Source organism: Oculina patagonica, chromosome 2 (genome assembly GCF_052425735.1).
Source record: "Oculina patagonica isolate OP01 chromosome 2, crgOcupat, whole genome shotgun sequence".
NCBI lineage: Eukaryota > Metazoa > Cnidaria > Anthozoa > Scleractinia > Oculinidae > Oculina > Oculina patagonica.
Genome location: NC_135759.1, coordinates 27566006 through 27593942, shown reverse-complemented (window position 1 = coordinate 27593942; position 27937 = coordinate 27566006). Strand labels below are relative to the sequence as shown.

The window sequence follows — 27937 nt, the reverse complement described above, 5'->3', positions numbered from 1 at the left end:
CAACCTTTAGTTGATTGAGTATAGTGAAACAATGAGCGCTATATTAAACCTTTACATACCTTATTATAGGAAATTAACGATACATGTTATTAACGCGAATTTCAAAAATTCGCGTTAATTTTATTGATGTTAATTAATATAAACACGTTTACTATAAGCATTTAACCAGAACATTTCTTAAATTCGCGTTAATTTTATTACGCGTATATTTTGTTCGCGTTGTTAAAATGCTTCGTTATATTCCTATAATAAGGTAAGTCTGTTTACGATCAGGACTAGTTTACGATTTTTTCGTGAAGGGTCACAAAGGGATGCTGGCACAGCGTTAACCAGAATATTTAATTGACACGTCCTGATCTTTCGAATTATCGGGTGTTTTTAATTCATTTATGGAATCGTGTAACAAAAAAACAACCGAGTGACTAAGGAAAGGGATTACGTGACACGCAAGTTGAGTCAACTGTAATCGGAGAACAACAGTTTGCCTGGTTCCAGTGCGTTGTTCTTGACCATGAAGAAATGAACGGACCGGTATTTCGGTCGAGAAATCAAAATGTTGATACAAGAAGGGTATATTTATTCGACAGCTGTTTAACAAGAGATGGGAATATATCATGGCAGACCTGAGAGTGGTCGAATGTTGAATGTCAACACGGAGATGTACTGAAGTTGTCGACAGCACGCTTGAAGACTAATCGCTATTAAAGATGGCGATAGCATTCGAAATTCGCTTTATTCTCGATATTTGAAAGATATGGTGTTCAGGATGATCTTAACAGGGAACTTCTGCTGTAGATTACATCTAAATACTAGTAGAAAACGGAGGAAAGACTCAGAAGAAGACGTTTTGGACTCTCAGGCAAGAGAATGTGGGTATTGTTTACGTTTCAGTGACAGATAATTTTGTAATTATAAGTATTTTGAGAGCGTTCGCACTCAGCGCGTATAAAGAGCCCGAAATAAATTTTAACACTATGTTTTAGAATGGCATTTCCCCTTTCAAAATATCTGAAATTCAAGTTATTTAGAGTTTTACCGGGTAGAGAAATTCTTTCTCGAAAAAGAGCGCCAAATTAAGAATTACGAGCAACCGAATTTTAGTGGTTTTCAGCGGCTCGCCGTGACCTTCGCAATTAACTTACAGAAGAAAGATTGGACTCAAATGACTTATAAACACTTCAATAGTCCATTTCTAGGCTCAAAAACGGGGTTTCATTTAATGCGAATAAGCCAGTGCGAAGTTTACGACACGGTATTAGTCATGTTTATTTTGTGTGTTTAAGAAGACGCTGGGGTTCATAACGGTTTTGTAAGTTTTTGACCGGTTGAAAAAATATTTGAAGAAAAAAATCCCACACGTTTCTAGGCCTACCATAGGCTTTCTTTGGACGGCATATCAAAAATTCTGAAGTGCAACTTTTGTGCCACTGCCCGCTCGGTCTGAGTCGAAATTTCTTCTTAAAAGAATTAGAAAAGAATATTTTATCGCACAAATCTCGCGTGTACAGGTGTACCGAGAGATCCTTTCTGAAACCCAGTACCTGACTACCTGATGAAATGTTGATGAAAAGAGGTCAAAGTGTAGCTAGAACAATAGATATTAGAAAGGAATAAGAGATTAGTGTTCGAGTTCTTTGTGAGTCGTTAGTTATCAAGATCGTTAATCTACTTAAGTTTTGTCAGGAATGAAGAAGAGTACAAAGGGTCAATCCTGCGGTATAGCAATGTTCTTACTTCTCAGCTGAAACAAGTTCAAAGTTCCGAAAAAAAACTGTCAAACTTTACTACAAATAAAACAGTCTCACGGAAGTTAAGATCACTATAAAGACAACCTGTAGACTTCTAAATGTTACCAAACCCATAAAGCGGTTTACAGCCAGATCGCAGTGATCGAAAATTAAAATGGCGGGGTTCGGTGGATTTTTTGCATCTTTAATTTGCCTTGTTGTGTTGCTAACCGGACACAGTTCAGCATTTAGCTGGGGACCCATTGTATCTCCAAATCTTTACGGTAAGTTATTTTAGTGCCCAGTGTACTTATCTGAATTTCATTTATTCAGAACAGTGTTCTGATTTCATTGCTCTGAAATCACTGAAAAGAATCATCACATTCCTGACGTCACAAGCTGTTCTCAGTCTGTTTACGTTATTATATAGACTTAACGTTATGTTTCCTATCAATTTTGCTGATTCTTATCCGCACAAGCAGACAAAATTACGATTGTCCTTGACAAAACTAAAGGACAAACTTTGTCGTTACAATTTTTGTCAAACAACTTTATATCCCCACTTAAACTGCCAATTTGTTAGGAATCTATCAAATCTGACAGCACTTGTGCGTCCTTGCTTTGCAGTCGTTGGAGGTTTTCGTTCCACAAATCCAAAGAAAAATCTAACAAGTGTTCTTCGTTTGTTTATTGTTTGCTAATATTGTAGAAATTCATCATACTTTGTTTCTTTAGAACGTGAATGAATCCGCTTGAAGGTCAAGCGGCCTTCGAGGAAGTGATCGGTAAAGAAAGTTTCTAGCGTCCCTCGGCTTAAATTCTCACGGAAACTGACAGAAAAAAAGGGGAGTTCTAAAACATTAACTGAGTAATGGAATTGCTTTTCTTCGTATGGTTTGCCGACTGTCTGTCCAGTTTTTACCCAGGACAAAATTTGTCGGCGGTGCGTTTGGAGATTTGTCCCCTTATGGCAAGATTCGTCTAATCGCAACAAACCATCCGCACTTGTAAAGCGTTGGTAGTGACAGAAATTTGCCTAATTTAACAAAACTTTTTGCTTTCTTGCGGACATAGGCCCTTTACTGATTTGAATAATTTGTCTTTCTTCGGAGACATTTTGATTGATTGATTGATTGATTGAAAGAGTGGTTTATGTTGTGCAATCAAGTTTCCATTAAACCTGTGCTGTATTCGCGCGCTAGGGATATTAGAAAGTACACTGAATATTAACAGCGTATTCACAGTCTCCTCGCATGGAGATCCTTCAGCCAAAAGAGGTAATCAATTTGTTTTATTTCTAACTTTTTTCTCATTATTGTTTCTCTTACAGTTAATGATCGGATCATTGCCCGCTGGACGAATAATCTTTATTACGCCGGCAAAGTGTCGTCAATTGGAAAGGGATTGATACATGTTTTGTTTGATGACGGCGATAGGATCAGTCACAACATCGCGGACATCTCAGCTGTAATTCCCGATAAAGTGTCTTATCATGTAGATGTTGGTAGCCACGTCGTGACGACTTGGAAAGGTGGCCACAAATACTACATTGGTTATGTGACTGAAAAAGATGCCTCGAACCGCTTGAAGGTCACTTTTGACGACAACGACGAGGATTACTACACCGCCAGACAATTAAGGATATTTCCGGATCATTTATGGGCTCACGAAGGTAAGTCATGATCAGAGGACCGTCTATCCCAAAAAGCTATGCTTAGGGCGCTTCCCATTTGTCAGAACTGGACGGCTGGATCGGCAGTTTCAAATGTAAAATGGACCTTTTGACACTTTCCACAAAATCTATTATAACAATGTATAATATTTATGTATTGACTGATTTGACAGGACAAATCTAACAACGGAATTCTGTTCTCGAATAAAGCGGTCTTGCCGGCCGTTTCTGAAAAATGGAGAGCGCCCCTAATTAACAGTTTTATCTACTTGCGTTGTCAGTATGATAAATGCGCAGACTAATTTAGGGAATCTTGTTGAGGCAATCTAACGCGCCAGTACTACATTCATGCAATAACTTCCCATGCATTTTTACTTTCTAAAACGCCGTGACGAATATGTGAACCTCAGTTTATACAATGCACAGCTTAGGGGCCTTGGCCAGGTGAAACACAAAATATTTTCCTAGGCATTTGTATTAATAATAGTTACATCCTCATTGTGTTTATTTCCAGTGGGCGCCAGAGTATTTGCCAACGGAACAGACGGTCTTTATCGTCGTGGATTCGTTACAAGTGCCACTTCCACTACCGTACTCATCAATTATGACGGTGGCGACACCATCACTCTGTACAAGAATGAGGCAGCAGCAGTAATACTCGACAAGCTCCCGTGTTACAGTGACGTTCGGGCTGGCGAGCGTGTGATCGGTTTATGGCCAGGACGAAGCGGGTATTCCCCTGGCGACGTGGTATACAAAAGGAATTTGTGCAGTATCACCTGTTACAGGAAAGCTGCCTACCAAATGATGTTTGATGACGGAGAGGTGCGAATCCAAGATTTCCACCAGATTCGTCTGATTCCATGCACGACAAGTTCGCGAGGATAGCCACGGACGGCGAGAGCGAAGAAATAGAAATAGCTTGAACTCTGTGTGATTGAAACTTTAGCGAAATGAAACAATTTATAGATTTAGCCTGCAACTTACCCCTTCAAGGACGATAAAGTTCTAAAAATATCCACTATTGGAACCATTAGCAGGGCTGTATCCAGACTTTTGGCATAGACGAGGCAAGATCTGCGGTCGCTTAAGGCGCAATCCGCTGGGGGGCGGTGGGAGTCAGGGGCATGCACCCCCTCCCCCTACTCAAAAAAGTTTAAAATCTAAAAGCTCTTCAATGATATTATCAGAATTTTTTATAAGGTGTTTTCTTGTTTTTAAGAAAAATCAATCTCGTTCAGCTGGGGATTATTTTCCAAAATATATTTTGTTTTTGAATTTTGGTTAAAATCTAGACATAGCAAGTGTCTAGTCTTGCCTCTTGCTAGCTGCCAACTTGATTAAAAGCATATCTAAATCTGCGTGCCGGGTTTTTCACTAAAATTAAGAGTTTATTGTTTAACTATTGTTAAAAGTTTAGTGATGTAAAAGAGTACACTGGGGTAACTGATTTTCAATAAATTCAATTGTTACATTTCTGGCTTTCTGACTGGCTCGTTACTTACGGCTTATCAGCTCTACAGTTTTTTGATAAAATGTGGCAAATGGGTGCGTGAATGTGTTCTTAGCTTCGTTGCAAAGAAAATCCTTACAGCTTTTATTTAATGGAAAATTCATGCTTTAATATATCAAATTTACAACAAAGGCATCTTAAATAGAACGAGAGTAGCAAACTGAAGATACTTTAGCAGCACGAATTAAAGTTTAGCTATTGATTGATTTTTTAACCGTTTTTCTAGTGGCCTGCCAATTTCAGCAGGGCCAAGGTTTCAAAAACAAGTTTGACGATGAAGGAAGAAAACAAAGTCAGCCATCTAAAGCTTTGATGAAAAGTATTTTTAAACCGCTTGACAAACAAAAACTTTCTTGCCTTATAGACTGTTGTAATTTTCTTTAAATCAGTTCAGTGCGGTGATTTTCTGACAAGAATAGGGACTTTTACAAGTAATAACGTGTGACATGAAGCCATATTATACTGCTATGCGCCAAAGCCTGTTAAGATATAACGCGCTCTGTTATAGGAGCCAGATTTTCCCTGTAATGCCCACAGGTGTTATTATAAGCGATGATAATGCCCGGCCGACTAGCAAATTAAAACGCGGGCTATAGCGAGGCAAAAAGAGCCACATATTTTAAAAAAATCTTTTAAATTTCCGTTAGCTTGGTCTTTACTGGGAAAATATCGCTCTAGGTCCTTCCGGGTGGCAGAAAGACCTCTGCAAGCAGGGTGTCGTTCTCCAATAATAAACCGGAACAGTTGTCAGTACGTCTCGTTTTTAATTGATTGTTTACAAGAGAAAGGAAAAAGAAAAGAAAGCATTGCCTTTTATATAAAAATATAATTATATACGCCACTAACAGGATTATTTAACAAGTCAAATAAACGTTAAATATCTTTAACCGTAAATTTGTCCCCTATTAAAAGAATGACATCCCACCGGAAAAAAAGGAACAAATTGATTACGATGTGTGAAAGGGACAGTGTCACTAGAAGTCATCTACGTTTTTGTGTCAACTGTGCTACATGTAGAATTATAAGGGACTTACTGATCAACAAAATAACCTTTGAACAACAAAAGAAATGCATAAATTATTTTCCAAATTGTGAATAAACTGTGATCAATGACTGGTTTTTAAGAAATTTTCTTCCAAGAAAAAATTGTCAAACTTGAAAATGTCGACCCAACCTTATCAAGTTCTTAGCCATTTCTTTTCTACCAGTCTGTAACCTCACCACTGTTTAACAATTTCATGACTAGCAATGTACAGTGTAATGACGCAATGTACACTGTAGCAACGCCAGGCCACTGTTAGTGGACTTTCAATTTACACCGACATCTTCATTGGATTTTAAAGTAGCACTGAATGTTGGTGACACTGCCCCTTTTAAACCTAAAAGTGTGACGAAAGAAAGAAATCGATTCTTAAAGAGGCCACGTCTTGGACGCACATCTTGAAAAAAAAATGGCCAATTTTTTTCAAGTTTGTCCTTCGTAATATGTTTGAACTTCCTCAGTCGTAACTATTATTGTGTTTTGAGATTGATTTTACTCCTTTGGTGTTTTTCTACCTTAGCTGAAACTATTATATTGAAGCGTCCTTCGATTTTTAAGCTACTTTGTATATCGAGCTTCTTTAATTAATAAAAAGATAAGCTGTTTGTGTTTCACTTTCTTCATAAATGTCTCGGTTCTCCAATTTATCTTTCACGAATGTTATTGTTCCGAAGGCAGGTGTCACGAGCCATCAATAAATAAGTGTATGTTATGTTTTTGTAAAGAATAAAGGAAAACAGAAGACATTAATAAAACAAGTCCGATTTTTCTTTACAGTGTAATTCACTATACAATACAAAACTCGATGAGTAATTTCCATGAAGAATCGGATTTGACATTATTTATCTCTTTTAATCCAAAAATGCATTTAGTTTGTACAACCATTCATCCGTTCTTACTGACACGGGAAGTAATGTTAATAACAAAAACACAAAATAATTAGAAAAGAGGAAGACATGTCACGGTGTTGACATTAATTACTATTTCGTTGCCTAACTCGTTAATTAATAGACGGTTATCATGATTTAACAAGGCTTCTAAAGTACTAAAATTTATTTCCTCGCGGAATACCGTGTAAATTCATATTGCCTGTCATCGTACATTCAGCAACTGAGAAAATTTTATCATGGTTGTATTTACTTCGTATAAGCATCTTTTAATTGTTTTCATGGTGATTTTCCGGATAGAAGCCTTAAAAAACACAGAGTTTTGTCAGAAGATGGCAATCAAAGATTGTACAGCTCATTTAAGTGAAATATTTCAAGCTCTCGAACAAAAGACTAGAAGCTTTGAAAAATGCGCAGAGTTCCAGGTAACATCTTCGAGGACCCAGGGGCAGTTGTTGGGGAAAAACGAAGTATACTCAGCAAAACTCGGAGAGACGTAATTTTTCAAAAAGTGGTGAAGAAACTTTCACCGCTCCTACCTTTTGGCCGGGTTTACTTGGTTTAGCCCCGACTAATCAATAGCTAGTCGATTTATTAGACTTTTAAGATTCTGAGTTTCAAAAGCTATGTCAAGGACGAACTATCTTGAAAAAAAAATCTTTAATTCGTTATCCGTCATAATAATTCCTCAGTCAAACCATCCTTGTTAATTTTCGGTTTATCGGCTATTAAAAAAACTATCATCATTGTGACATTATCTATAATTTGGAACAAAATTTTGTATAAAAGATAAATTAATTGATTACGTTGCAATTCTATTCTATTTTAAACTGAATAAATTCATCGAAGGGTTAAAAAGTGCAAAAGGGGTAATGATTCTCATATGAAGCTCTGAAACTTCGGAAAAAATACACAGTAATCATTTTAACCAGGAACAAAGTCAAGTAATATGCTTTGTTTTGTTGCTGGTTCATTTCAGGAAGTCATAAACTGTCTTTCTGTTCCACGATGTTTTGGAGACCTGCTCTCGTCGTTTCGCTCTCTCTTGATTGCAACAGCGAGTTTGATGAAAGAAAGCAACTTGTGCCCAGGTCTGAAATACAGTGATTTAAAGAAATACGTAAAAGGTATTGTATTATTCTCCTTTCTTAACCGTTACTATCTCCGGAGAAGTTAAGTGGCGACCTGGAGAACAGCTGCGAAGTAGAGGTAGACTAGAAAAATAACACTGTTGCTTAATAAATAAATTTGGCTGCCAGTCTTAGAAGAATGCAGCGCTGCCGCGCCTGCTGGACATTTTCCATTTTTCTCCAGCCTCGCAAAAGCATCTGTAGAAACGACAAGGAAAACTCATTTTATTTGGAGATCAACGGATTTTCTTAGACAATCCATAAAATGTTATTGCGGCAAAGTCCGGTCGCTTCTCGGCAACTCTCAAAACAAGTGGAAGTGAATTTGACAATTAAAACTTCAGTGCAGCAATCAACTCTTTAGCTTTCACTTTCGCGTTCGTATTGGATAGCCATTTATCCCCCATTTATCCAGTTTGTGCTCACATTAACTAAAAACAAAGGTTTCAATGAAAAGAGGCACGTTGGAAGAGAAAAAGAAGCAAAGCCACACCATTGGCAGTAGATGTTAAATCAGTGAGGTCTATTAATCACTTGAGTTAATTTACAGGCGATCTTGTGTACTGCAATGACACCAACGTACATTACGATGACTGTGAACGAAGATGTATGTGCTACAATGGAGAACTTTTATTCTGTCATCGAATCAGAAAAGAATTCACAACCATGAATTTTGAGGAGCGACAGCGATTTGTGCAAGCTTTCAAAACTGCCGCCACTAACCCTATTTACAGAGACGAATACAGAAGGATATGTAAAGTTCATTCAAGGATGCCCACTAAACTCCTCCATCACATGCCTCAGATATTTCTTCCATGGCACAGATGGTATTTGCTGGAATTTGAAAATTTACTTCGTCAGATTGACTGTCGAGTAACCACTCCTTACTGGGATTGGAGCAAGGACGCAAAGCACTGGGCCCGGACGACTGAGGAAAGCGACATTTGGAATCCAGGTCCACACGGCCTAGGGGGTGACGGAATTTTGCCTAATGGTTGCGTCAGAGATGGGCCTTTTAAAGACGGTGTCTTTGCCATACCTGAAATGATCGGGGAAGGATGTTTAAAAAGAAATTTTAATATCGCATGCCCTCTTCCAAGCAAGGTAGAGATTCAAAAGATGACAAACGAAGAAAATTTTACTACGTTTGAAAAGTATATTCGCGATAAAATTCATCCAGCATTTCACGATTGTGTTGGTGGCCATATGCTAAAACATCACTTTGCTTCATTCACGCCCGAGTTTTGGATTCATCACAGCTTTATTGATAAACTATGGACAGATTGGCAGATAAAAAGAGGAAACCACACTTTTGAGTATTTCACCAACGTTGAATTCGAGATGCCACTTAGCGGGCGGTTTCCATGGGAACTGCTTGATAATCACAACTTGCCTGGTGAAATTAGAATCACGTATGAAAAGCCGGAAGGTACAGCTTCTGACACACGGCTAGAGAACTTTGTTTGATAAATGTGGCTGAAAATAAGCGTAGAATATAATGATAAGATCCTTGAAGGAATGAAAGATCTACCTTTGACATGTAACAGTAATTATAACTTAAGCATTCTTAGTTTTCACAAAGAAGTTAAGGATCCTCGTGTTTCTCCGATTCTCTTAACGATAAGCAATACTTTGAGTCCAAAACCGCGGTTTGCTAGACTCAAACTGCTTGACCGGATAAAATTAAAGACTCAATCAGTCCACCACCGACCAAGACATGTCAGACGACTCGCAGTGCATTTGAATTTGTAACTGAGACTTGCCTAGGCGAAAAAAGAATTTAAAAGAGTTCTCTGGATAATTAAAAGATAATTAAAACTCGCGGCAAGCGTTTTCACTGACAGTAGTAAAAAAATCTTTCAGCCTCCTTTTCGACTCAGCTGTCAAGTTGATAATTCTTACTTGGACGTCTAGCTCAATTATCTATTTTTAATGTATTTTTTTTATCTTGAAAAAAGTTGAGCTGAAGTGGTAGTTTTTAAAACGTCTGGCTACTGCATGAGTTTATCCTCACTGAGATAACTTATCCTTTTGGCAAAATACGGCAAAATTACGGTTATAACCGCCCCCCCCCCTCCCCAACCGCTTATTAGCCCCCTGGTTATAGACCCATCTACCTGGAGACAATAATACATCCGGTTATAAGCCTCCCTATGCTGGATAACTGGATAAATGTTGCTTTATTATGACTTCTAAACTTAAAAACGTATTTCGATCAACACTGCCGTGTCTTGTTTCGAAACGTTTTTTTTATTCCACTTATAAGCCCTCCCGATAAGCCCCTCCGTTTATAAGTCCACCCAAAACCCTTACGAAGTTGTATAAGTCCAGGGCTTTTAACCGGAATTTTACGGTATTCTGTCAGCACAACACGAGAATAGCCGAATGCGAGTGATGTTAAACTGTCATGTTTCATTATCAGTCTTAATGATAATCTGCATATCTAAAAGCCTTTTAAAGGGTCTATATGACACCACGAAACAACTGTGAAAACAAAGACATAATGTGATGTTGATGCTAAAACAGTTATATATAATATGTTTGATGGTCAGTCTGTCTCACAATTATTCTTATCTAAAAAGCTTGTTAAAAATGTTGATGAAACCACGTGCACAAAATTAAGCAAGTTAATTTTGGTAAACAACGTGAAGCAGAACTCAACAAAGTTGCACTAATAAAAAGACGTAAGTAAATTAGAGCAGCTGGGTAATAAATTTCTTATAACATATTTTTGTTTGCAGTGTAGCAGGGTAGTTTGACTCTTCGAATTTTGACTTGTTTAGAGCGAATGTTAGAAAAATCGACCAAAATTTGCATTTCGAGGCAGAAATCAGCCGTGAAAACAACGACGAAAGGAGAATGATGTTAAAGAAGTTGAGTTTGATTGTTACTTCTTACTGTCAGTTATCCTCAAGTCTAATTAAAAGCCTTAAAAATATTATGATACCACGAAACAACTGTGAAAACAACGACCGAAACTGAACAGTTCAGTTCCATCTGTTTGATTGTCAGTCTGTCACGATTATCGTCGTCAGGTCTAAAAGCTTTTTAAAACTTTTATGATACTCCAAAATTAATCAACTTAGAAAAGAGATCGAATGTGAAATATAAAAAAAAGAAAACAGTCAACGTTATGTATTTGATTGTCGGCAGTTTTTCATGCCGTTATGCTCACATCTTAAAGCTTGTTGAAAGGTTCATTATAACACGAAGCAAAAGTGGAAACAAAAACCAAATTGAACCGAAAAAGTTATTTCGGATTGTCAATTTCCAGGACTATGTTATAAATTTGTTAAAATAAATTCGTGATCACAGGCATAACTGTAAACAAGCACTAATTGTGAATACTCAAGCAGGTTGTTTCGTGTTGTAAAGTTCTCAGGACTGTCTTTATAAAAAGCTTGTTTAAAGTTTGTGATACCAGAGAAACAACCTTGTAAACAAACGCTCGACACGACTTGATTTTACAGCTGCTGTTTTGAGCTCTCCTAGTAAACATTAATCAAGCTTCAGCAGCTCTTAGAAAGAAGAAAGTCACGTCTCAAATCTCGTTCGCTTTTGCTCATCAGCTTTGGTCAGGTTTTTATACCCGCAGTCCGGTTAACAACTAGAAAGTTGGTTTCTGTGCTATATCTTTTAATTATATTTTTCCCCATACACAGGCTTCGATATTCAACACGTGCACCGCAGACAGGCTTCGACAGTTATTATTTATATTCAATATTTGGTATACTCATAAACCAATCGCGTTTCAGATTGCAAGTACTTACTAAAAGCTTTTTAGGGAGGTTTATGACACCACGAAACAACTGTGAAAACAACGACCGAATGTGGTTGATGTTAAAACAGTTATGTTCGATTGGGAGTATAGCTAACTGTCGTGGGTCGTGGGTCGTGGGTGGCAGTCGTGGGTCGTGGGTATGGGTAAAGTCGTGGGTGTGGGTAAAAGTCGTGGGTAAAAAAAAAAAAAAAATACTGAACAAAAATTTGTGACAAAATAGTTCGTTCATGGCTAGTCTGACCCAGAGTTTCGTCCCAGCCAAGGTACTCTTCAGAGCTCTTTCTGCTCGACAATTTGTTGGGATGTCTTAAAAACGAGAAACACCGCGAAATACCCCTAGAACACCAACATATTTTAGGCACAGATAAACAAAATAGTTTTAATTAAGATTTAAATGAATTTAAAATATTAAAATAAAGTAAAAATATTAAAGCAATAATTATTATGAAATGGAGCATGATCAGTGCTTAGAATTTTGCGATCAGATTGATCGCTTGCAAATGGACTAAAACTGAAGATCTCCGGTAATATTAACGAAAAGTTCCGAAGTCGTCGGAAGTCCCAACATTTACGAAGCCTCTTGTCTGAGAAAAGAACAGCGGAAGAAAAGAGTAATAAATACAATATTCACATGGAAATTAACATTAAATTTTTATCTTATTCTGAGTTACATTAGCATTTCGTCCTCGCACACTCCCCTTGCGCGACAAGAACGATGACTTTAAAATATTGCATGACATTGTGCGTTGCAGACTGAGCGGCATTTTTTCCGTGGGAAATTTTGATGGTTCCGTTTGCGGTTACAAAAAAACTTTTTTGATTGGTTTACTAATAAAATCATGCAATGGCCTCGCTTGTTGGCCAAAGAGACAAGATGTGCGATTCGAACCCGGAAATATTGCAGCCAACAGTTTTACTACAACCTATTACACACTTGGAATTGTGAGAACTTTTCGAGAGCTTTTTTATTTTACCGACACCCGAGGCACTGCCAGGCGCGTAGGAGGGGGGTTCGAGGGGTTCGAACGAACCCCCTTTGGAGGTCAATAATGGAGGAATGAAAACACAAACTGTTGATTTTCAGCTTTTGGCAAATAGTGGGGGAATGAAAAACAAACTTTGAATGTTGCAGCTTTTAAATTAACCTGCACGAAACCGGTAAAAGTATCGGGAAAGTATTACATTGTTAAGAGAATGGGCTCTCCCATCTTTCTCAAGCATATTAAGTATGATACACCTGTCGATCTGGACGAAATTGTCAATCTATTTCAAGGCCTCCACCGGAGGATGATGCAATTGTCAAGTTTGCTTTACGAATAGTCCTGTAGTGAATGAGTAAGTAAGTGGCCTCAATATATCCTAGTGACCTAGTATTATATGTAGTCAAAATAATCCCGTCGTTGAAAAATATTTTCTTAACAAGCGTTCGGGATTTGATAAATGGAATATCAATAGACGACCTGTTATTTTACACTCCATCGAGTTTGAAATATTGACGTGCACAATGCTGAAAATAGCATTTCCGGGCCTCTAGATTTCAAAATATTCTGGGGGGACATGCTACCAGACCCCCCTGGAGGCTCGCGCCTTCGGCGCTCGTATTTCATAACCCCCTTATAAACATTCCTGGTCAATACGAACACCCTTCCAAAAACCCCAGCTACGCGCCTGGGCACTGCATATAATTTTGCGCCTACCTAGCTCTTCCAAATCGTTGTGCTTATTTTTATAACAAGCACGTATTATTGCTATTATATGAATGAGTGTTTTTCGTCACGGACTGAGGACTACGGACTACAAACTGAGGTTTAAAACGCGGGCTACGGGCTGCGGATAAAGTATTAAATACGTACTGTGTTTTGAGCGACGCATTACGAAAGGTAGCTCGTCTAGACGGGTAACGTGTCTTTTGCCTATCCTAGAGACATGTGTAACCATACAAACTAAAAATGTGCCCATGCTCGTCCAGACGGGTAACGCGTCTATATTATGAAAACGGCCAATATTGTTCTTTGCTCAGACAAGGGACTTCGCGGTTATGTTCGGAAGCTTTCTTAAAATGTTCGGCTATGTTCGCGTAATTCTTGAAAGTTTTCGGACGACTTCAGAATTTTTCGTTGATATCATCGGAAGTCTTCAGATTTAGTCCGAACTATTTTGTCACAAATTTTTGTTCAGTATTTTTTTTTTTTTTACTTTTTTGTTACCCACGACTTTTACCCACACCCACGACTTTACCCACACCCACGACCCACGACCCACGACAGTTAGCTATACTCTTCGATTGGTGTACTCATAAACCAATCGAGTTTCAGATTGCATGTTCTTAACCATTAGTGGGGAATAATAGCTGAATCATTCTCTTGAGCTAGCGCTGTTGAGAAGTTCAGGCAGGACAAATACCTATCAGGTAAATTTTTTTTATTGCTAACAAGGCTTAAAAGTAGTTTGTTTCCCTCAAAATATTTCTTGAGCTTGGTAATATGTTTTCGTTGTTCTTGTTGGCCATAGAAAAGAAGCCTTCCTTCAGTGTATTGCTTAAAGTGTAAATTGATAACTGATTTTGCTACTGATTTGGACAAAATTTGAAACGTTTTACTGGTAAAACCCCTCCCTATTTCGGGTCGTGGGAACACATTTTATGTCTTTTATCGCAAAAGTAACTCTGCACTTTATTTTACAAAGTATATTTTTGATAACTTTCATAACAAAAATTTACGAAGCTCTACAGTTGGAACTCCACAGTTAGATCTTATAACGTTCCTATTAAATTCTGAATTTACGCGATGATACCATTTAACTTTGGTTGATAAGAGAGATGGTGATAAACCCGACACTGAATGAATTCTGTTTGTTTTTGGTAAGCAACGTGTAGCAGACAAATAAGACATAAATTGGTCTAAACTCAAGTAAGTTGCAAAGACGGGGAAACCGGAAATATTTTGGCTTAAATATTTTTGTAGACATAGGCGTACGAGGCGGGGGGGCGAGGGGGGCTGCAGCCCCCCCAGTGCCAAATTGTTTCGGGCAAAATGCTAAGAATTCGGGCAATTAGCCAGAGAAAAAATATAGAAGATAGGCAGAAAAATCTTAACATTACAATTAACACGTCATTTATCTGCGTTCGTTTCCTCTCGTAAATTGCTATTATCATATTCAATTTTTCTCGCAAATTCTTCGTGACCCCTCAGTTTGATTCAGTTGCAATCATCTCTTCTATAGCTTTAATGTTTACGCGCAGTGGACCCAGTTTAAGACCTTGAAACAAAGCTGCAATACGGTTACAAATGCAATGAAGCTAATGCTTTTGACTCAAATGGTAAGTTCTCAGGGCTGGCTGAAAACTTTCAACAAAATGTTTCAACCCATTCATTCGTGAATGTTTCACACGCTTTTTAATTATATAACTTTCATGTGGGGGAAAACAATGTAAATTGCCTCCCAAAAATTCGTTTTTTTTGCTGAACTTCAGTGAATAAAAAAATATTTCCGAAGAAAAAGGATTCAGTGCATTACACTTTCGGGCAACGCCACGAGATAAGTACAGAAGCAAGCAGGCAAGGCTTGTACACAACTATTTACATGCACGTTGTGCTGTCCATTTCATATGCCTGTTTATGGTTTTTTTTTTTCGGGCAATAAGGTCCCCGCCCCCCCAGGTCCGAAGGTGCCCGTACGCCTATGTTTGTAGAACTCCAAATTCGCGCGTAAGAGGATTCAAATCTCACGGATAAAAAGACGCAAGTAAAGTTAGAGTAGCTGGGTAATTAATCTATTATTACATGTTTTGGTGTGCAGTGTGAAAACAACGACCAAATGTGAATTATGTTGAAACAGTTATGTTTGATTGTCAGTCTCATAATTATCCTCATATAAGAAAGCTTGTTTAAAAGTTTATGAACATTATGAAACCTCGAAATTGAAAGCCGGATAAAAAAGCGAACGAATGTGCATGAATAATAAATAAATGCAGAAGTTACATTTTATTGCTGGCAGTATTTCACGCCATTCACGATCAAGTGGAAACAAGAATCGAAGAATCCTGATATCTTAGTAAAACGCTTTTAAAAAAGTTTGATACAGCAGTGAAAACAACGACTGAAGAAGAATGATGTTAAAGAAGTTAAGTTTGATTATCGTTAGTCTCTTACTGACAGTTATTCATACTTCTAAAAGCTTTTTAAAAAGTTTATGATACCACGAAACAACTGTGAAAACAACGACCGAAACAATTAAGTTGTGTTTGATTGTCAGTCTGTCACGATTATCTTCATCTGGTCTAAAAGCTTTTTGAAATTTTTATGATATGATACCACAAAATTAAACAACTTTGAAAAAGCGATCGGATGTGAATTATGAAAAAACAGTTATCCTTGTTTGTCGCCGGGCTGTCTTACACGCCATTATCCTAACATCTTAAAGCTTGTGGAAAGGTTCATTATAACGCAAAACGAAAGTGGAAACAAGAACCGAATGCGAATCTTAAAAAAACTATTTCGGATTGCCAATTTCCACGATTATGTTATAAGTTTGTTAAAATAAATTCGTGATCACAGGGCAACAACTGTAAAGAAGCACTAATTTTGAATACTCAAGCAGGTTGCATTGTTTCGTGTTATAAAGTTCTCACGACTGTCTTTATAAAAAGCTTGTTGAATTTTGTGATACCAAGAAACAACCGTAGAAACAAGCGCCCGTCACGACTTGATTTTACAGCTGCTGTTTTCTGTTCTCCTAAAACATTAATCAAGCTTTTAGTAGCTCTTAGAAAGAGGAAAGTCACACTTTTGTTTGAGTCTCAAGTCTCGTTAACTTTTGCTCATCAGCTTTGGTCAGGTTTTTATACCCGCAGTCCGGTTAACAACTGGAAAGTTGGTTTCTGTGCTATATCTTTAAATTATATTTTCGTCGCACACAGGTTTCGATATCCAAACCGCAGACAGGCGACAGTTGCATGTACTTAAAGGGCCTGTGTCACGGCTAATTTAAGTTAATTTTATGTTATTAAATTTTGCCAAATATTCGCTGTGAAACTAAATGTTTGCAAAGAAATTAATTCTATGGTTCTAAATGACAAAACCGAAACATTGAGAGAAATAAATATGGTCCAGAATTATCAACTATAGCCAATAACACAAAGCTGAAAAATTGGCCGGGAACCTAAATTTCACTGATTTGCCTTCGAGTAAAAAGGAGAGTTGAAATGTTACGTTTTGATGCTTTTTCCTGAAAAACAAAGTATCCATTTCACACATAAAGGTTATATGGCTTGAGTTGAGAATCATTCCAGAAAAAGTACAAAACTTTTTAAAAAAGTGCCTCTGTGTACTAACGGGCCGGGAATATTCTTAATTTTTTAAAGAATTTCAGTTTTCGCCTTGTGCCATAACTCAAAGTCTCTTCGATCTTCGGCTTTAGAATCTTTTGATACTAATGCAAATTATATTTCAAAATAAGCTTAGTTTCTTACTCTAGTGGGTTTTAATTAATGAAAACATAGCCTTTTAAAGCCGCTATTTTGACATTTCTTTGCACCTATTACCAAATGTCTTACTTACAAATATATTGCCAAACAATTAAATCTTAGAGGAAAGACATATTTTTTTACAAGTAAATGGCATAAATTACTGTTCTCAAGCTTTACCGGCAAATAAAACGATTCATATGTAAGTTAATTTCTCTATAAAAATAGTAACTAAATTTGCTCTTGATTTCAAACCCAGAAAGTTAATAGCCAGAGTGCAGCGACCAAGCCTGGAGAATGTCGGGATTTGCTTCATGCTTTGCCTCCGTGATGTGCCTGCTTGTGATCCTAACAGGACCAAATATAGCACTTTTCTGGCGACCAAGTGCAATTGTCCCAACTGTACCAACGTACCCACCAAATCCAAACGATCCTTACTATCAGGGTAAGTTATTTCAATTTTTAAGCTCACACAAATCATCAAACTGAGGGATCTTTTGAGTTTTGATCTGAGCTCTACAGAACGTATAGACCTTTCGTTCCGTTAAACTCATCAATTTTCGTTTAGTACAATCGCCATCATTTCTACTACCATTTACCTATTATTTATTTCTAACGCCTACTTTACCGGGTGGGTGGTCGGGCTTGCTTACAAGGAAAAATGCACACAGAGGAAGAATTTACGAAATTAAATACAGCGCGAAGGATTGTGGGATCAGTTTATTGTTATAATAATATTCATTTATCAATTAATAGTAGAATATCATTTGATCTCATTTGGCATCAATTCAGACCTTATGTCCTGAAAATCGTGTGATTTGAATTAAACTATATGTAAGGTACAAAAAGAAAAAGACAACTAACATATATTATCTATCAATTGCTTTTAACTCAAAATTAATAATAAAGAAACTTAATTTTACTCTTCCGAATGTCTGTGCATTCTACGAAAATCCTGAACTCAAAAAATTATTTTTATTGTTCGCGAGCGGTTTTTCTACAGCATTCATATGCATGCTCACCTTTGTCCTTATTAATCCTGCATTTTATTTTCAGCTTTTCAAAAGGTTCCTTCCCCCAATGTCACTACAAATAAGCTTATGACCAACTTCTTGGGCTTCGGTCAGAGCGCGGTCATTACAAAACGTTCATCTAAAATTGAAGATATTGTGATAGTACTGGACGGTTCTGGGTCGATTGGTTCTTGCGAATTCAAGAAAGGCAAAGAAGCACTCAAACACATGATGAAAACACTGCACAATCCCGCAATTGATACGAAGTACGCGGCGGTTACCTTTGGCTCCACGGCTTGGGTCAATTTCAAGTTCTTGCAATACTCTTCAGCAGCCAGTGAGATAACGAAGATATCTTATCCAAGTGGCTTGACTAACACTCAAGCTGCTCTAGAAGAAGCAAAGAAACTGTTTGATGACCCTGCCTCAGGTATTCTTTGCATTTGTAGACGGTGCATTGCATGTAAATTCCGACATGTTTTGCGCGACAATACGCGTCAAGCTATACGGAAAACCTGTCGGGAAGGTCACCAACATTCGTTAGTCGGAAAATTAATTTAATTGGTTGCAGTATTATTAAATATCAATTTTATTGGTTGCAATATTTGCGCCATTTAATTTGGTAACGTTTAAGATGGGAATAAGTCAGTAGCCAAGGCAGTTAGTATAATTTCCAGAGGTAAATATAAGAATAGGACATTCTGATGGTACCAAAAGCTCGGTTTATGACGCTTTTTTCACATCGGGAAGATTTTCGGACACGAAATATTATCAAGAATTGGCGCTTAAAGCATTAGAAGTAGATCGCACGCAGCCATGAAAAACGCGGTGATTAATGGATTGTTATTAAGTTCTATTTAGACCGGAGCAACTCATTTCAAAAGAATTTGCATAATTGCTCAGACGACACCAACGATTAAACTAGGTTGCCAAAGGTTTTTTTCGTAGTGCTTCTTTTGTTCCGTTTTATTGCCAAAACTAATTAGTGTAAATTCTGTTTCACGATCGATAAATTAAACTGGTTTACTTGTATTCAAGCGAGAACTTGCGGTTGACTGTTTCTGCGTTTTCCTACCGTTCTTGATCAAGCAGATACAGTTCAAGCTGAGGCCGTGTGTACCATGGAGAGATGTATCAGGGATGTACCAGGGCAAATTAAGGATAAATGATGATAAGAATGAATTTCTTATTATCGGATCTAGACAACAACTGTTAAAAATTAATAATTATAAATCCGTGTTGGCGCAACAGATTTCAAGCCTGCGTCTGAAGTGCGCAATCTAAGCTTCTGGTTCGACTCTAATTTTTCTATGTCGACTCATATTTCTAAGTCTTGTAGTGCGGCATTTTTCTGGTTACACAATATTAAGCGCATAAGTAGATTTCTAGCAAGGAATGTATTAGAAATAGTTTTGCACGCGTTCGTTACCAATAGAATTGTCTGTTGCAATGGACTTCTCTATGGACTACCAGACTGTGAAATAGCGAAATTGCAGAGAGTGCAGAACGCCGCGGCTAGGCTGCTAACTTCGAGTCGCAAATATGACCATATCGTGCCTGTTTTTCAAGAATTACACTGGCTACCTGTTCATTTTTAAATTTACTTTTAACTTTTATGGCTCTCAATGGCATGGCGCCAGCTTATATTAGCAATTTAATTAATGTAAGAAAGCACGCACGTTATTCACTGCTGCGCCCTATTAATTTTGGCACGCTTTTATAGCACCCAGCAGGGAAAATGAAAAAGTATTTTGGTAACAGGTCCTTCAGTGTATCAGCGCCTACACTTTGGAATGCGCTTCCAGCTATAGCCTGCGAAATTTTAGTTCAATTTTTATTGTTAAATCTCGTCTTAAGACATATCTTTTCAAATTAGCTTTTAATCTTTAGATTTTGTCGATAATATGTATATTTTCGGTATACTTAGGCTTCACAACACCAAGCTGTTTGTAATAAGTGTTTGCTTTTTTCAATGTTGATAGGTCACCGCACCCCCCCAAAAAGGAGCATGGTTCTCCTTGTCACTGACGGACAGTCAAACGTTGATTCCCACTTGACTGAGGCCAAAGCCAGCGCACTGAAAACCAGTGGTGTGGAGATTTATGTGGTTGCTGTTGGATCTTACATCTACGGAATAGATGAGATTGTAAAGGTGGCCTCCAGCGTTCCGCAATCTGTTCCCCCAAATCCGGATCCGTTTCTGTATAGAGTAAAAAGTTTGGCGGGATTCTGGAATGTCATTAAGTTGATTGTGAAAAAGGTCTATCCGAATAAATGGCACATCGTCAACTATGACCCTCCTTGCTGAACAACTTTGCCATATTTGTTCGCTTTGTCAGAGTTTAAGAGCTAAGAACAGTAGTCGTTGCACTGTTTAATTCTATGAAGGAACTAATCAGTTGCTCAGTAAAGTCGTAAGTGTAGTAATTTAAAGAAACGTTGTCATTGTTGCTGACCCGGGATCCATGATTTATTATATGGACATTGATATTCTGTAACTGCAATGTAATTTTGACGTAATAAATATATACTTTATACGCCATTAAAGTTGTGTTTATTTAATTGTTCGTGGTGTTGAAAGATAGAAAAGATGAACTTTTATTCATTTTAAAGGAGCATTGTCACGGTATATTAAGTCATTTTCCCGATTCCTTTCAAATTTCTAACATTAAAAACAACAAAGGAGTAATAAAAAGGGGAAAATAACCAAGAATGTTTTCGACTGATGAAAATTAAGACAAATTTCGAACAACAAATTTAATAACATTTTGCCAATTATTTCAAAATGTGTTTTCCGTGACGTAGCTCCTTTAATTGTCTGACGATATATTCGCTTTGAGATGTTGATCGCGACAATTTACCCAGTGACTGCCATGAAATTCTGCATGTCCCATCAGGCGATGGAACGTGTCGTTATTTACAACCCATTAACTTGGTTTGTTGCTATTGGTGCATTTTAATCACTATCATTATTTTCATCGATCGACTGTTGCGCTTTTTAACCTCGTATGACGTGTCAAAACACGTCACACGAGGATGTTGTAGGGGCTTTTCGCATTCCGTGATACCATTCTTTACTTGCCAAATTTGTAAGACCGCCAGGTCATTCGGCCGGCACTGTTCAACTGGTCATAGAACTAACTGAAATATGACAATAACGGCTAAAACTGTAGAAGAACTCAAAAGAAATACAGAAATGTCAAAAAGAGAGCATGGATCGGCAAAATTAGAGAAGATTAAAACGGATTACGTTGGGGGAAAACGTGAAAAACGTCGGCCCGAAGTTTATCTCAATTTGAATGTATGAAAGCGTCCTTACAATGCTCGAAAATCATCCTTGTTTGTTATGCGGCCGTGATTTTCGTAATAAATGACTTTTGTTCTTCCAATTTGAAGTTTAGAGCTTTTAGTTAACGAAATAAAATAGTATTACCTTACAATACCGTAACGATTCAAGGAAAACTAGAGGAAAAGGGCAAATGCAAAATATAAACAAACGAGAAAATTTATGTTATGATTTCCCCCGGCTCTTGAAAACAAACAATGACAGACTGCGTTACTTTTAAACGATTGATCAGAATTGTTTTACCTTTGTTAAAACTAGTTTCTCCAGTGCAGATAAAATTGATTATCTTTTGATGCTCTGTTGATGATGTTTGACAAATGATAGTGATCTTTGATAGTGATATTTGATAGACTTGTATTTCACGACATATACGCGTACCCGGGCAGTTTACTACATGTTCTTATGATGGTAAACTGATAAATCAAATATTCAGGTAGAGACCCGTGAAATAAATGATTGCCGTGGCGGTATTTTCCCTGTAATGCCCACAGGCATAATGAAGCAAAGATAACACCCGGCCGACTGGCAAAACGCGGGCCGGGAAGCAGCGTGGTAAAAAGAGCAACATTTAATTTGTTGGGAAAAAACCTACGACGTCCTTTGGCTGGCAAAAAGACCCCTGGAAATAGGGTGTCATTCTCCAATAATAAACCATGCTCGTGTCATTGTTGAAAATACTACACACTTGATTTCGACATTGCTGATCCTAGCAGTATGCAGAACGCGTGTCACATATCAACCTTGTAAATGGCCCAGCTAACCCCTAGTCTCTCGTCAGTAGTGCCCAACGGTATCTTCGATTTCCGTCCAGGATTTAGATTTTTCTTTGTCCCATGCTTGTTGAACCATTTATCTCCATTATTTATTACTGAGCTTAAAATTTACCATCCTTATTATTTAAAAAACCGGAGCAGTTATCAGTACGTCTCTTTTTTAATTGAATGCTTATAAAAGAAAAGAAAAAGAAAACTACCCTATTATCATCCGAAAAAAAAAGATTATTACCTTCGCCACGACGGTATTATTGATCAGTCAATATAAGTTTTAACTTTCAAAATGTCTTTAACCGAACAACTGTCCCCTATTAAAAACACCCCTCTGTAACAGACCCAGTGGAACCCGACCCAGTGGATTATTTTCCCCTACCCAGTGGAAATTTAGTCTCCCCGGTACCCAGCAGATATTTTGATTTTACCCGCCTATTTTTATGCTTCCCCAGTGACTGTACAGTGTGACTTTTGTCGAATAGACCTATTTAAAAAACCAGCCCAAATAAGCCGACCCAGTGGAAAAGTGGCCAACCCAGTGACGTTTATTCCGAAAACCCGGTGAGAATGAAGATTCCACTGGGTCTGTTACAGAGGGGTGTTTAAAGAGGTCGTCTCGTTTATTTCCGACCATCAATTTTGATTCGAGAATTCGAATTTTCTCATTTGCTGGGATTTTAAAGCCTTTACCTAGTTAATTAATAAAATGGGTTTTATTTGATTAAAAATTCTAATTTGTGTTTTTTAGGATCTATCGAACTTTGGTCCGATCCAGAGCAATTACCCGCCTTCCGAAACGGTTAAAATAGCACATATTGCAATTGCTCTCAAAAAATAAATATTCGCTTAAAAGATCCAGTTCTTTTTGTAAACTGTATACTCATCATTGTAGTTTATTTAGCAATGTTTCAATTATGATTCATTCTTGTTTCTTCATAGGCCAAAACAAGATTTCCGACCCGCCTAATTCAGCTTTGAATGAAACACGGAAATAGCCCAACTTTGAAGGCAAATTTTAAAAATGTGGCACCTGCTTGAGACTACTTTTAAAATTACATGAACAGAATCTATAAATGACCCTTTCTTGAAAACAAGAATAAAATTTGTCAGCACATCAAGTCTGCAAAGCTGACAACCGCTTAAAATTCAGGAAATTTTCAAAATTTATAGGTAACGAACATCTTCGTCTTCACAAATTCTTCTGATAAATTCGCATACTATAACACCTTAAGCTCTCTTACCTGGCTTTAGAATGTTTGTTCCAGCCTTTACAGTCATCTCGGAATTCTAGGTATCCTCAGAATTAATAGCGTTTTCCTCCAGCTGTAAGTTTGTACACGTTCCCGGCGAACCAGATGCATCTTAGTATTAGTAGCGTGACTGTCACATCGCAACATATGTATAAAAGAAGCGTGGAAGTTCTTTGCATCGCTGACCGTACTTTTGCTCAAAGCCGCTTTTGATCGGGCATTTTCCTCTTAAGAGGAGATTTGTAGAAGAATCCGACAACGTCCGGTAATGCTATGAAAAATTGTTCGCTTATCCTTTGCATGAAGGTAGTCCTTATTAAAACTAAAAACGTTATGTTGTTTTTTTCTTCAAATATTTTTATTTTTCTGAGAAAAACGAAATTTTTTGATTTGACATCTAGACTCGTCTAGACTCGATTGAGAGGGTACAAATTGGGTTGAAAATTGACCATTTTCAATCGATTCGTATGTCAAAACCATCACGCGCAGAAAAAAATAAATAAAACCGGTCTATTGCATGACTCTTCCTTGTCCAAATAAGCATAGTTTCAAAAGTTTTGGTTTAATCTAATTATTTTACGGTAAACAAAACCAGACTATTCTCACGCGAAATGAAAGTCGGTCGGTCAAAAGAATCGTCATTTTCACTATGTGCCTTATCTCAGAATTCCTTGAGATAAATATATTTCAACTGTAGAAGGATGATACTTTCAAAATATTTAAAGTTTTGTCTGGGTAAATGATTAAGCACTTGTCAAAAAATTATTCAAAATCGTACAAAAACGACACAAATCACGCAAGCTTTCGAATGCGTGACCAAAAGTATTACCACCGTATTTGTTTTTTAAATCAATTTAGTCGCAACACTAGCAATACCAAGGCATAAATCATAATAAATATGTTCACCTTTGCTTGATTATGATATCCTGTCCCATGCAATACGTTTTTTCCTGTCATTTCTTCAATGGCTTCCCGTTCAGTTCTCATGCCGCTTGTCGAATCCGTCTGCGACTGGTGAATTTGAAGCAACCACCGATACGAGTTTAACCAAATATGTATCGTCATGATTAACAAGCCCTTTTTGTGTTACTTGATTAAGCCATATTTCAGGTTATAGCCGGCAAAGCGTTTTCGATAAGCCACTTTGCAGTGCCTGTTGGCCCCGTTATTATTCCAAGTGAAGTATAAATTTGCATACTTTCGAGACAAGCGTGACAGTTTTTTATACTTAGGGGGTGGGGTGAGGAAGGGTCTTAAATTTTTAGATGAATCAATGGTTTGAAAACGTTTGGGGATGAATTGTCACAAACTAATACCGTATTTTACATGGGGATGTAAAAGAATTTCACAACGTCAAACCTGACCCCACGGGAACAAGGATACCAGTTTTCTGGAATATGACATTTGATATTTCTCTTCCTAAATCTCTATCTCCTTTTATAGAAGTCTTCCCTTTACTGTGATAAGCAATCTCGTGAGGAACTTTGCATGTACTGGAACTTTTTCGCCATCCAATTCCAAGCTCGGATCGATGAAAGGGACAGATAGTAAAATCGCGTCGATCATACGAGCAAGGACTGCCAACTATCGTTTTAAAAGAACAAAAAACTTCTATGAGACACCAAGTGCAGCGAGAACATGTGGAGTTTCCAACAGTTCACCAGACAACTGAAAGAAAAAGCACTTTACGGGGACTGTGTTGTGCCGGTTGCTCCACAAATGGTTCGTGAGAAAAAAAGAAATCATTCAAACATCTATAATCGAGTTTAGTAAATTAAATTAGTCTCGTCTCCTAAAAGTAAACAACGTGAATTCTCGCACACACAAGGTCAATTATTTTACTTTGTTGTTTTGGAGAATAACGAAGTACATAACTGAATTATATGGTTTTTATAGAAGGAGCAACCAGCAATTAGTAGATTATAGACTACCACCAAGCCGGAAACGAGAAGCAAACGACTTTTAGAAAGTCTAACTTTAATAGATTACAACACTTTTTCCTGACAGCGGCTTTTTGTCAATACTTTTACGGTTTTTCTCTCTTTGATTTTGAGCGTAAGCAGAACTTATAAGTAAAGTAAATCACGTAGCAAATACGAGTTTGTGACAATTCATCCCCAAACGTTTTCAAACCATTGATTCATCTAAAAATTTAAGACCCTTCCTCACCCCACCCCCTAAGTATAAAAAACTGTCACGCTTGTCTCGAAAGTATGCAAATTTATACTTCACTTGGAATAATAACGGGGCCAACAGGCACTGCAAAGTGGCTTATCGAAATCAAAGAGAGAAAAACCGTAAAAGTATTGACAAAAAGCCGCTGTCAGGAAAAAGTGTTGTAATCTATTAAAGTTAGACTTTCTAAAAGTCGTTTGCTTCTCGTTTCCGGCTTGGTGGTAGTCTATAATCTACTAATTGCTGGTTGCTCCTTCTATAAAAACCATATAATTCAGTTATGTACTTCGTTATTCTCCAAAACAACAAAGTAAAATAATTGACCTTGTGTGTGCGAGAATTCACGTTGTTTACTTTTAGGAGACGAGACTAATTTAATTTACTAAACTCGATTATAGATGTTTGAATGATTTCTTTTTTTCTCACGAACCATTTGTGGAGCAACCGGCACAACACAGTCCCCGTAAAGTGCTTTTTCTTTCAGTTGTCTGGTGAACTGTTGGAAACTCCACATGTTCTCGCTGCACTTGGTGTCTCATAGAAGTTTCTTGTTCTTTTAAAACGATAGTTGGCAGTCCTTGCTCGTATGATCGACGCGATTTTACTATCTGTCCCTTTCATCGATCCGAGCTTGGAATTGGATGGCGAAAAAGTTCCAGTACATGCAAAGTTCCTCACGAGATTGCTTATCACAGTAAAGGGAAGACTTCTATAAAAGGAGATAGAGATTTAGGAAGAGAAATATCAAATGTCATATTCCAGAAAACTGGTATCCTTGTTCCCGTGGGGTCAGGTTTGACGTTGTGAAATTCTTTTACATCCCCATGTAAAATACGGTATTAGTTTGTGACAATTCATCCCCAAACGTTTTCAAACCATTGATTCATCTAAAAATTTAAGACCCTTCCTCACCCCACCCCCTAAGTATAAAAAACTGTCACGCTTGTCTCGAAAGTATGCAAATTTATACTTCACTTGGAATAATAACGGGGCCAACAGGCACTGCAAAGTGGCTTATCGAAAACGCTTTGCCGGCTATAACCTGAAATATGGCTTAATCAAGTAACACAAAAAGGGCTTGTTAATCATGACGATACATATTTGGTTAAACTCGTATCGGTGGTTGCTTCAAATTCACCAGTCGCAGACGGATTCGACAAGCGGCATGAGAACTGAACGGGAAGCCATTGAAGAAATGACAGGAAAAAACGTATTGCATGGGACAGGATATCATAATCAAGCAAAGGTGAACATATTTATTATGATTTATGCCTTGGTATTGCTAGTGTTGCGACTAAATTGATTTAAAAAACAAATACGGTGGTAATACTTTTGGTCACGCATTCGAAAGCTTGCGTGATTTGTGTCGTTTTTGTACGATTTTGAATAATTTTTTGACAAGTGCTTAATCATTTACCCAGACAAAACTTTAAATATTTTGAAAGTATCATCCTTCTACAGTTGAAATATATTTATCTCAAGGAATTCTGAGATAAGGCACATAGTGAAAATGACGATTCTTTTGACCGACCGACTTTCATTTCGCGTGAGAATAGTCTGGTTTTGTTTACCGTAAAATAATTAGATTAAACCAAAACTTTTGAAACTATGCTTATTTGGACAAGGAAGAGTCATGCAATAGACCGGTTTTATTTATTTTTTTCTGCGCGTGATGGTTTTGACATACGAATCGATTGAAAATGGTCAATTTTCAACCCAATTTGTACCCTCTCAATCGAGTCTAGACGAGTCTAGATGTCAAATCGAAAATTTCGTTTTTCTCAGAAAAATAAAACTATTTGAAGAAAAAAACAACATAACGTTTTTAGTTTTAATAAGGACTACCTTCATGCAGAAGATGAGCGAAATCCCTGTATTTTAAGAATTGCCGCAAAAAACAATTTTTGTTCGATTCTTCTACAAACTTGCTCTTAAAACGTTTGCAGGGACATGTTAAAGATTAGCGTTACCACGCATATAAGTAGTAAACGGTGAGCCGAGATTGGTAAATGCTGCGGCCATCTTGTGTTTACAACTGGTGTATTCGTTCCCAGTCCCCTAGGAGCTTTACATTTCAGTCAGCCTGACACTTTTGAAGGGGACAGTAAGTGAAATATCTAAGATCCGTTAGCAGGATTCATAATAAAACAGTTTATAGCAGCCAGCCGGC

General features: G+C 37.5%; 4 protein-coding genes across 4 annotated transcripts in view; all 4 read left to right on the top strand.

Annotated features, from left to right (window-relative positions):
• Positions 1–27937, top strand: part of LOC144642258 (uncharacterized) — a 60589-nt gene that overhangs the window by 10328 nt on the left and 22324 nt on the right. The window lies entirely within an intron of this gene.
• Positions 1836–4873, top strand: LOC144643833 (uncharacterized). Its single transcript, XM_078503203.1, has 3 exons — positions 1836–2011; positions 3058–3399; positions 3914–4873. Exons 1-3 carry the CDS (start codon positions 1903–1905, stop codon positions 4285–4287), a joined length of 825 nt encoding a protein of 274 aa, XP_078359329.1. The 5' UTR covers positions 1836–1902; the 3' UTR covers positions 4288–4873.
• Positions 7011–9722, top strand: LOC144641918 (putative tyrosinase-like protein tyr-1). Its single transcript, XM_078500935.1, has 3 exons — positions 7011–7266; positions 7821–7968; positions 8522–9722. The coding sequence occupies exons 1-3, from the start codon at positions 7081–7083 to the stop codon at positions 9436–9438; spliced, it is 1251 nt and encodes a 416-aa protein (XP_078357061.1). The 5' UTR covers positions 7011–7080; the 3' UTR covers positions 9439–9722.
• Positions 14118–20752, top strand: LOC144643863 (cochlin-like). The gene is made up of 4 exons (XM_078503249.1): positions 14118–14162; positions 17476–17661; positions 18273–18659; positions 20212–20752. Exons 2-4 carry the CDS (start codon positions 17514–17516, stop codon positions 20535–20537), a joined length of 861 nt encoding a protein of 286 aa, XP_078359375.1. The 5' UTR covers positions 14118–14162; positions 17476–17513; the 3' UTR covers positions 20538–20752.

What these genes read in the sequence shown, in the direction of transcription:
- LOC144643833 (XM_078503203.1), top strand. Translation starts at nt 1,903, where the DNA reads ATGGCGGGGTTCGGTGGATTTTTTGCATCTTTAATTTGCCTTGTTGTG. An exon ending in TGTATCTCCAAATCTTTACG is followed by an intron (nt 2,012 to 3,057) that starts GTAAGTTATTTT and finishes TTTCTCTTACAG; the next exon opens with TTAATGATCGGATCATTGCC. An exon ending in TCATTTATGGGCTCACGAAG is followed by an intron (nt 3,400 to 3,913) that starts GTAAGTCATGAT and finishes GTTTATTTCCAG; the next exon opens with TGGGCGCCAGAGTATTTGCC.
- LOC144641918 (XM_078500935.1), top strand. Translation starts at nt 7,081, where the DNA reads ATGGTTGTATTTACTTCGTATAAGCATCTTTTAATTGTTTTCATGGTG. An exon ending in AAAAATGCGCAGAGTTCCAG is followed by an intron (nt 7,267 to 7,820) that starts GTAACATCTTCG and finishes GGTTCATTTCAG; the next exon opens with GAAGTCATAAACTGTCTTTC. An exon ending in TTTAAAGAAATACGTAAAAG is followed by an intron (nt 7,969 to 8,521) that starts GTATTGTATTAT and finishes GTTAATTTACAG; the next exon opens with GCGATCTTGTGTACTGCAAT.
- LOC144643863 (XM_078503249.1), top strand. Translation starts at nt 17,514, where the DNA reads ATGTCGGGATTTGCTTCATGCTTTGCCTCCGTGATGTGCCTGCTTGTG. An exon ending in AAACGATCCTTACTATCAGG is followed by an intron (nt 17,662 to 18,272) that starts GTAAGTTATTTC and finishes TTTTATTTTCAG; the next exon opens with CTTTTCAAAAGGTTCCTTCC. An exon ending in GTTTGATGACCCTGCCTCAG is followed by an intron (nt 18,660 to 20,211) that starts GTATTCTTTGCA and finishes CAATGTTGATAG; the next exon opens with GTCACCGCACCCCCCCAAAA.